The following is a 9,908-nucleotide window of genomic DNA, read 5'->3' as shown; positions in this document are numbered from 1 at the left end:
CAGAAAAATAAAACACTTTCCATCTGAACACATTCTTCATGGTACCAAGAAGTGGATGATCTTTCACATTGTATCCACTTTTCTCCATTCATTTTGTTCAGCATAAAAATCTCCTTCATATGTGGGAGAAATGCAAAAGCATTTGTTGAAGAAGATACGTTTGTATTCAAGTGCCTTCAAGTTGTTGACTTTTAAATTTATTGGCTTCTGTTGCCACTCTTTTGGTAACTTCAGACAAACTCCCAGGAGATGTAAATTCTCTTGCAGCTCTTTTAGTTCTTTCATGAGTACTTGTGGGTCTACATATTTTTGTGATGGGAGCCAATTCCTGACAATGGACTTCTGATGAGCTGGTATTTGTCTCTTCCCCATTTGTTTGAGCAGGTGTTCCATTATTCGAAGTAGACCCAGCAGATTCTGACTAAGTATTTGATTGTGGATTTACTGTAGTTTTATTGGTAGATGTTGGATTGTTTGACCCTGAATATGCTAATCAAAGCGCATCTCCAATGTACGTGTCATCAGGAAGGCATTTATGTCTAGGGACCAAATTTTTGTGGCACGGAATCCATTTATGGCATCTCGTGCAGTTGCTGACTTCAACCACGCTTTCCTCACCAATGTTTAAAACTCAATTTTTGTGAAAGCGCAGCCGTTATTTCTTAGAAATATTGCAGCTTCTTCAAAATAACATTTTTTTCATTAGTCTGAAAAAGGATTGTTTGTTGGCTGAAGCCAGTGGATTATGTGAGGTGGCAAGCAAATTAGGAATAAACCATTCTCAATGCAGGAGTTCAGCATCTTCACATCTCTGCAGTGAGAATCCTGTCCATCGAGCAAGATAGTGCAATTCTGTTCTGGTGAGATCAAACCCACATTCTTGTTACTGTAGAACATAGGCTATTTTATTAGTTCTTCCTCAGCTTTTACTGTCATTTCAGGTTTTTTTGCCAAGCTTTAAAACAGAAAAGTCATCTTGTTTTAAGTACTGCTGTAGAGCTTGTCATGGTATGCCATACATCTTGGACGCTTGCAAACTGATTGCAGTCTCCATTCCTCACACATGGAATGGCTTGGTACATACTGTCACAACCACAGTGCTGGCGAGTTCGTAAATTAGACCGTGACTTGGATTGGGTCTCTCTATAAAGGATATGTAAAATTAAAGTATTATTGTAAATGGTAGCTATCTCAAAATTGATTTTTAAAACTTAAAAATTATAAATGTACCAAAAATTGTGCATAAAAAGAATTATAAATAATGCTTATCATATGTACTCAGGAAAATGAAAATGAAAACAAAGAAAAATATTCTGCTTTTGTGGAAGATAACATTTCATTTCTATAAACTAAATTTTTTATATAATTTGTATTATACTCAATAAAATTATAGCAATGAACGTTAACAATATGACTGTCCTGGTATTGAGAAGGAAGTTATAAAATCATCAATTGTTAATTTTTTTTTAATTGGAATGAAAAGTTAAAGTAGGACTTCGTATTTGACAATAAATTAAATAATTAAGAGTATATGAATAAATTTCAATTATATAAATGACATTTACTTCTTAAAATTCAATTCTATAGGAAAATATTAATGAATGATTTAAAAGATAGCAATCAATGCTTGTGCCCATAATACCCTGAATGACAGTGCCCATATTTGCCTTAATGTATTATTTCAAGATGTCCAGTCTGTCCAGCGAGTAATGCTTCAGAACTCCCATGATATGGGTTTTTTTTTTTTCTGTTTAAATCTACCATTCCCGCCTGTAAAGATTTTCGGTACTCCTCACACATTTGTGGCAGTCATTCCTTAAGTAAATCCCCTGACCACATATATAACAGATTGATCATCCCCATGTTAAAATCAGTAACATGTGGAAGAGAACAACCGCCAGGATCGCCACCATTGATTGAGAACGAATGCTATACGGAAGTACAGTTGCTCCATGCAATTCAAATGAGAGTTATAATGTAACTTCGGATCAAGAGGACTATAATATAACTAGTCCTCTTGCTTCGGATGCAGTAGCTAAATGGCAGAATAGTGAAATTGATAAAAGTTGTTACTGTCAAAGTCTATAAGGCTGAGCAATCTGTTACATATGTGATCTGGGGTAAATCATATAAAAATCAAAACAGCACTATTTTTGCTATACTTCAAAGTGCATAACTGTATTTGCAGCGTTCACATGTCCAGCAGTGTCTACATCATTCACACTATGGTTCGGCAACATAGTTCAGGTTTGCCAACATACTATCCGATGCTTCATAAACGTTAAAAGTGCCCATATTATTCGAGTGCCCATACTTGTTTGATTTACTCTATCAATTAACAAATTGTTATTAATGTCCAACATTTTTTCACAAACAATTACATTTGTTACGAAATTTGGTAATTACAGTCAACTCCGGATATAGTGAACCTCTGTGGAATTGCATATTTCGTTCACTATATCCGAAGTGTCTCTCCCCTAACCTTAAATGACAGAAATGAATAGAATTGTGAAACAAGGAACTTAAATATTTCATTTTTGTGAAATGGATTACACTATATACTGTTACAGATGATTTACTTAAACTATACTGTCGACTCACGTCTGCTTGTGAAAGACCACGTTCAATGTCACTTATAATATTGTCTTATCTTCCAAAGAAAACACTTTATGCTTCGACATTTTTATACAGTACATTCACTGTTGAAACACTAGATCAGGTAGAAATGACAAACGTTGTTATGGTGTGACTGCGTACTCAGCCTTGGAATTTCTCGGGTCACTTAATGGAAACTGGGAGGGGGTTGATGGAGTTTGAAAGCCATCGAAATCTTACCTTCACTTATGCTCTGGACATAATGTTCGTCTCCTTTTAATAAAAGAAGGCAATTTCATTTTCCGTTGTTTCGATGCTATCCTTCAATGTTTCTGAGAACAAAAGGTAACCCTTCGACGGTGAAATATTAGAAATAATAGTAGAGTACAGTGTATGAGAACAGAATGTCAACCCTTCGATAGTGGAGGCCATACGAGGCCATACATCATATAGGAACCTACAATTTTTTTAATTAATCGTATAGGGAAGAGAAAATTGTGTCTGTACAGAGCCATATGACATACAGGTGCCTAAGTTTTGTACGCGGAGATCTGTACAGATCTTAGATCATCTCTTGCTGTTCCTAATGTATTTTGTTTGATGTTCATAAACAAAAATTGTTCAACTCTGCAGAACTGGAATCCAGAATTATATAAAATAATGGTTGTAAAACAAGAAGTGCTGCAATTACACATTCCAAGATTCATCGAGACATTTGTGCATCTATGGTGGTGCTACATGGTGTACTCTTTAAATCAAACTTGTTGTACAATTAAAATGTAAAGCAAAACAATTTCTTTACTTCTTCTTTGATATAAAAAAAATCATTAAATGACAGTCGGAGAGATAGAGAGAGGAGAGTAAAATATATTTCAAGGGAGAAAATAAGGGGTGGGGCTCCGTACAGACAAAATTTTCTCTTCCCCATATGATGTATGGCCTCGTATGACCTCCATGACAGCACTCCCTGGACCTCTATTGAGATAAGATGACGGCCTGGCCGATATGACCTGGTCGATGGTTACTACCAGTGGCGGCTCCTGCATATTTCTTAAGAGGAGGAAAGAAATTAACAGCGCAAAATGACGCCTTCTTGAGAGAAACAAGCTACACATTAGCCTACATGCATACATGTAAGACCAGGTAGTGTTAGGGTTGGCCTTCCCTTTTGTATAGCAATAATCTGTTTTTGTAAACTGAGTTTCCTAAATTGTCCAAAATATAATATGTTTTCACAGAGGCGTATACTGGTTAAAGGGTTTGGGCTACCGCTGACCCTATTATTACACAAAATATATCTAACAATTACTTTAATTTTAATTACTATGGTAAAACTAATAATACAAAATTATTACATTATGTTATATTATAAACTTTTTCTTTTGTAATTTCCTTGGGCTACTGGCGTAATAATAGGGTCAGCGGTAGCCCAAACCCTTTAACCAGTATACGCAATTTCACTTCCATTCATTGTTGAATAATTGCACAAATTAACAATTACAAGGAAATTCACAACCTCGCAGCATTTTTCACGCACACTACAGCATCACACGTCTTGGTAGAGATTAGCTACTAACATATAACTAGAACCGTTTTACGGAAATGGGAATGAGAAATAATCTGTTAGGAAAGCGAGAACACTGCACCCACCCACGTGGTCTGTGTTGCCACATGTACATTTTACAAGTTTAGTATCACATGCTTTTTAAGAATATCACCTCTTGTAAAGTCATACTACCATTATTGTTCAAAGCTGCCACTGGCCGATTAATTTTTTTATGTTAAAAATAATGTAGTTTGCAGTACCTTCAATTTCAAATATATTTGTACAAAACTGACAACTTGGCTGTTGTCCTGTCTAGTAGACAATGAATGGATGTGAATTTCAGAGGCCAAAATATCTGCGATACTAACTTAGAACTACTTCCTCTTTGTTTTATATAAATTCAACTTCAACTTTCAAATATCCTCGAAAGTTTCAAACCATGAATATAGCTTATATAAAGTGGAATGAATAATATATTTTATTTATAATTTAAAAACAAGTTTATATAGTGTCTTTCATAGCTTTGTGTTAAAGCTGTTTTTATTGTATCTCCTCCTAGATGACGTGTTATAGTCTGGTTGAATGCAGCATCATTAGATGGCAGCAGTAGCGAGCTTGCTGCAAGACCAGTCGGTTTCTATAGGGACATAATTTTATTTTTACTTCAATTTTTATTGTACCTGAGTTTTTTAATGTCTTTACTCTCACCCCTTCTACTAATGAAGTTCAACCGTCCTCCACACAGAACCAAGGCCGCATATAGTCATAGCAGTCTTACGGTCAAAGTAAACAGTACGTTCCAAAAATATGTTCGCATTTTCCAGTGACGAAAGAGCTTTCAATATTGAATCATTTTCGCACAGGTACAGTACGATTATTTTGCCCTGACAGTCGCAGGAGATGTGCGCATGGGACAGGCGAGTCCATTTATTTACGCCAAGGGGTGTTTGGTTTATTCACTCGCTTACCTTTACCGACTGCTCGCCCTATCTCTATCCGGAACTCTCCCCATTCCTCCGATTACTTCCCCTCTTTTGCGTCGCTGAGCTGTCAGGACTAAATAATCGGTCTGTACTGTCGTCCATTTGCCTAAGTCGCATCCCCGTTTCCCCCATCCGCTTCTATTCGCCTCTCTGTAAAGGCTAGTGGCTGTGCTATCTTAACTCAAATATTTAAAATAACTTAAATAAAAGGGCCTCGTTAAGTAAATAACTGTCACGTGATTTTCCCCCTTTCTACGACCCTGTGACATAACCACTTGGACGGACAGTAGATAGCATGTTGAGTAATTTTATCTTTTCGGATCGGGCAGAAGTGAAGATTGGATTTACAGTACGTAAAGCACTCTTTTATAGAGTAGGTACAGAATTATTTCAACAAGAGTTACTGGTACGAAGGACGAAACTGGTAATTGGAATTAGGTGCAATATTCTATAGTGCGATAATATGCATATTAGAACTGAAGTCTGTATCGAAATGAACGGCCACCATTTTCAAAAATGTATTTAAATATCCATATTATGATTATTTTTCAATTTAACTTCATTCTCTATTGTGTACGCTAATGTGCTGTAGACAGTATAATATACACTGCATAATGAATACGTCCCCATGGACAGCTCAGTTCGTGAGTAAAAACACTCATTGTTAATACTGTACTGTATTTTGATTAAACAAAAACCTAATGAAAATTATCAAACTCAAAATCGCGATATTTCCTAGTTTACGTAAATGGATGAACTACTTTTCTTCCCTCCTATACCTAGTAAAGTGATTTGTTTGTATATTACGCCAGTATCATCGAATTCCGGTCGTGGAAGGGGGTAGCAAACGGTGTTTACGGTTCTTTACCGTTGATCCAAAGGTAATATTAGAAATGTTAGTAAAAATAAAATGATGTCCCTGTATTTCCTGCCCATGCGCTGATTCAGAGGAGGATCTCCTCCCTGTTGTTCATTTACTTGCTTTAAAACTCTGCTTATTTCTCTGGCCGCTAGCGCGCTGTTGTCTATGTGTGTTAACTGCAGTAAAGGAGGAATGGATTGACTTTCCTCCACACAAACAATCTCGCATCCTTCTCACAGTTTTCTAGCAGCACATAAGTTGCGCGTGGTTTAAAATTCGATCAACCGAGGTTTTCTTATAGCTGTGAACATAAAAATTATCGAATCTTCCTCGAATTTCAAGGCATATACGTATTTCATTTGGTATTTACTTTCAAAAGAAGAAAAATGTGAGGAGGACGTGTCTCCCTTCCCTCCCCTGAGGAACCGCCACTGGTTACTACACAATTACCCAATTATATATATTTGGTAGTGAATGTGTCCTGGATCTCTATTACGAAAAGCTGGCCTGGCTGATGATTACTACATAATTACCTGAAATTTAGAACTAAACGTTTTCAACATTCAGTTTTAAGTTAATGATCTTTTTTTGTGATGATCATCGTCGCGCAGAGGCGGCACAACTTCACCATAGAATTTAAAAAAAATTGAAAAATTCATTTTACTTTTACTATACATCACAATAGGACTGATTTTATGATATTTATGTTTAATGTACGTTCAAAAATCGCGGCGAATCCACTTCTTGCATTGTGACTTTCTATTTCGCTTGCTATGGTTACCGTAGCAACAAAACTCCGATATGTTCTGCGCTGGTGAAGTGAGCTCGATTTTTCTTCTGTTAGTGTTTCACTCAGCTATGGTTACCATGGCAACAAGGCTACACCCCACAACAACAGTTAGTATCGCGGCTAAATTTTTTTTTTTTTTTTTTTTTTTTTTTTTAACTAGGTATAAACGCGCTACCAATTTACAACACAATGCACGATTTATAAATGAGAGTTGTTTGAAAAACAAAATGCCGTCAATGGCATGCTTCACTTATGCTGTCATATAGGCCCCAGTGACTCTGTGTGTGATCTTTGCAGTGGCTAGTATTTAGTGGGGCGCTAGAATAGTGGTGTGGCGAGCTTGTGTCCAACGCTGCGTCGTCGTCTGCGTGGACGGTCTTCTGCTTGTGACGTCACTTACGTTTCCGCGCATGCGTACTTCGTGGAACGTGTTCCTGTCGTTAGTCGCTGCTGTGGTAAGAATAAGGAAACAAAAGCGAAATGGTTCTGTACTTAAAATCTTAAAAAAGTGTCCAGTGCTATTTTGAGCTCCTGATTCTTGAGTAAAACAAAGATCCTAGATAGGTCGAGAATTTTAGCTTCCGTTGGTATATAAAAAAAAAAAATAAATAAAAAAAAATAAAAAATAAAATAAAATAAAATAAAATAAATATCTGTACACAGGTCTAATTTCCGGACATCTGCGTTGATTCTGAAAATTCCTCCCGGACGATAATTTAACCCTTGGAAATGAGAACGTGTCCGGGAAAATAAAGACGTATGGTAACCCTATCTCTCATACACACTTTTCTACTGACCATAATTAAAAAGGATTTCTTTTATTTGAACGCATTCCAGGAATACAACAACATTATTACGAAAGAAGTTGAATGAAAACGGTAAAATTCATGGAAATGACGTAAACTTTTAATTATTCACAATCAGTCAAGTATAAAAACAGTCTTTCACACTCTCAGTAGTGTCAGTAAAATTAGTGATGTGGAGATAAATGAAGCTTTCGTATTTGTTCCCGTGCTCGGGAATGTCGAAATAGCAGCCAGCTCAGCTGAAAAGAGAAATGATTTACATAAATACAACTTAAATATTTGCGTGATTGTCTTTATATCAAAGCAATACATAGAATCTTCCAGAACGGCTTGTGTATCAATATCGAATTCTGTTTCTGAGGTTAGGGCCTATATCTGTGAGGCAGATAGAGAGACAACAATCCAATAAATTTTTTAGATATCAAATAACAAAAAATATGGGCTATAGGAAACCAACAACACACATACACAATACATTCAACCACACCATATAAATACGCACCATTTTGATCAATGGTACAGTTGTCGCAAAAAAAAAATAGCCGGACTCTTGTTCGGGTCAGAATCTAAGTTTTAAGCTCTGGCTCTGAGTCACTCTGTAGTCTTACGAACATTCGCCTAAGTAAATACGCATATGTCTATCATAGGGGACATTTCTGATCTATTATAACGGTAGTTTATTGACATTTTAAAACATTATTCAGCTTTGTTACAATACAGAATGTTGGAAAAGAATTATTTACCCCTTATTAGTGCATATCTATTAAGATAAAATCATTTAAAACATATTCTCTTATGAATTCAGCAGAGGTCTTCTCGCTCATGCGCAGATGCGCTTTTGTGGGACAGAAAATTCCGTCCGGCCATTTTTTGGGACCACTGTACATAGAATAATTAAAAAATACCAATGGATCAAAATGATTACAGTGAAGAATTGAATACTGTAAAATGCATAGCTCAAGAAAACGGACATAATCCATGTGTAATTTAATACAATACTAAAAGAAAAACTAGGCCTAAGTGTAAATAATAATTACATAAATAACGCCACAAAAACACAAAAATGAAATCAATTCGTTACATTAATATATCACAATGAAAACGTACAAAAGTAAAACATAACTAGTGGCAAACTAAGTTCATTAGAAGTTTAATTAAAGAATTTTCATATTTACATATTTTCCAGAAAGAATACCAGACACTTTGAAAGTTATTTCCTTTCATAGTAATGAAAAATACTCAACGGAAAATGTAACATTGAAAATAACGCAATAATTCAATAAAGTGTAACCCTGTCAAAAATATCTCTTTTAAAACTCTAACCTCTTAATGGTTTTTATGTAAAATGCTTTTTCTTAAACATATCCACATTTAGTTCTTTCAGTTTCAGTGCGAAAATGAAAGTAACAAAGTCAGGACGATCAGTGGGGTTTCCATGTGAGAGTAAAACAGTAGCTATTTCAGGTCACTGCAGATCACAGGTGAGAGTTAAGAAAATGTAAAGTTTGCCATGCTATCGAACAATAGACATAGCATCTTGGTATAGCTGCTACATGTTTCGTGAATCGCTTTGAAATTTAGAGGGCAGAATAATTACTTTTGGTGCTAAGAGATCTTGCTGAACTGATCAGTAGACTACAACATCTTATACGGCTCTCTCTTATTTGAACAGTAAGCAATGCCTTTTTTTTTTTTTTTAGGAATTATAATCTCTGCGCTTCCACGGTAGAAGTTCCACCTAACAATACTGATATACTACATATTGTTGGATTAACTTGTGTGACTAATGAACGTATGAGAAATGGTTACGAACAGCAATCTGAAATGTACAAACTGAAGTAAAGTCATTCTAGTGGCTTGTTTTGCTGTCGTGGGGCACTGTGTTGCAATTCGATTGCAAGTCATAAGGAAAGAGGAGGAGATATATAATCAGGTCACAGTGAGGGCTTAATTTGGTCCCCCTTGTCTGCCATGCACAATATAACTTAACGATATTCTGGTGTAGACAAAAACACCGGCTATTTCCTCTGCAGTAGGTTTACTGTATCGTCGTTGATCTAACCCATTCGTTGCCAAACACCGCGAAATGGTAACGTAATAGAAATGCAACCCGTACACCACTATTTCAGAGAGGGATGAAGTGGGTACCTATTGCAGTGAACAGGCAAGAAGAGAGTGGTGGCATGATTCCGTACTTGAATAAAGGCAGGGGCATGTTCAGCGACACAACTTTTGGCAATCACTGATCTAACCCGATATGTTCAATGAAACTTAAATACAGATCGCACTGCACATCTTCTTCATTTGCCAATATTTGTCTGCTTTT

At 36.1% G+C, this 9,908-nt stretch overlaps 1 protein-coding gene across 1 annotated transcript in view; it reads right to left on the bottom strand.

Moving 5' to 3' along the window:
• Positions 1-7,578: 7,578 nt before the first annotated feature.
• The window catches only part of LOC138700198 (protein amalgam-like), a 101,879-nt gene continuing 99,549 nt past the window's right edge, over positions 7,579-9,908 (bottom strand). The window contains exon 11 of the mRNA XM_069826630.1: positions 7,579-7,821. Coding sequence (XP_069682731.1) covers positions 7,721-7,821 — 101 coding nt within the window. The 3' untranslated portion in view covers positions 7,579-7,720. The remainder of the gene's footprint in view (positions 7,822-9,908) is intronic.

The sequence above is a fragment of the Periplaneta americana genome, chromosome 5 (assembly GCF_040183065.1).
Source record: "Periplaneta americana isolate PAMFEO1 chromosome 5, P.americana_PAMFEO1_priV1, whole genome shotgun sequence".
NCBI lineage: Eukaryota > Metazoa > Arthropoda > Insecta > Blattodea > Blattidae > Periplaneta > Periplaneta americana.
This window is presented reverse-complemented; position numbering and strand designations above follow the sequence as displayed.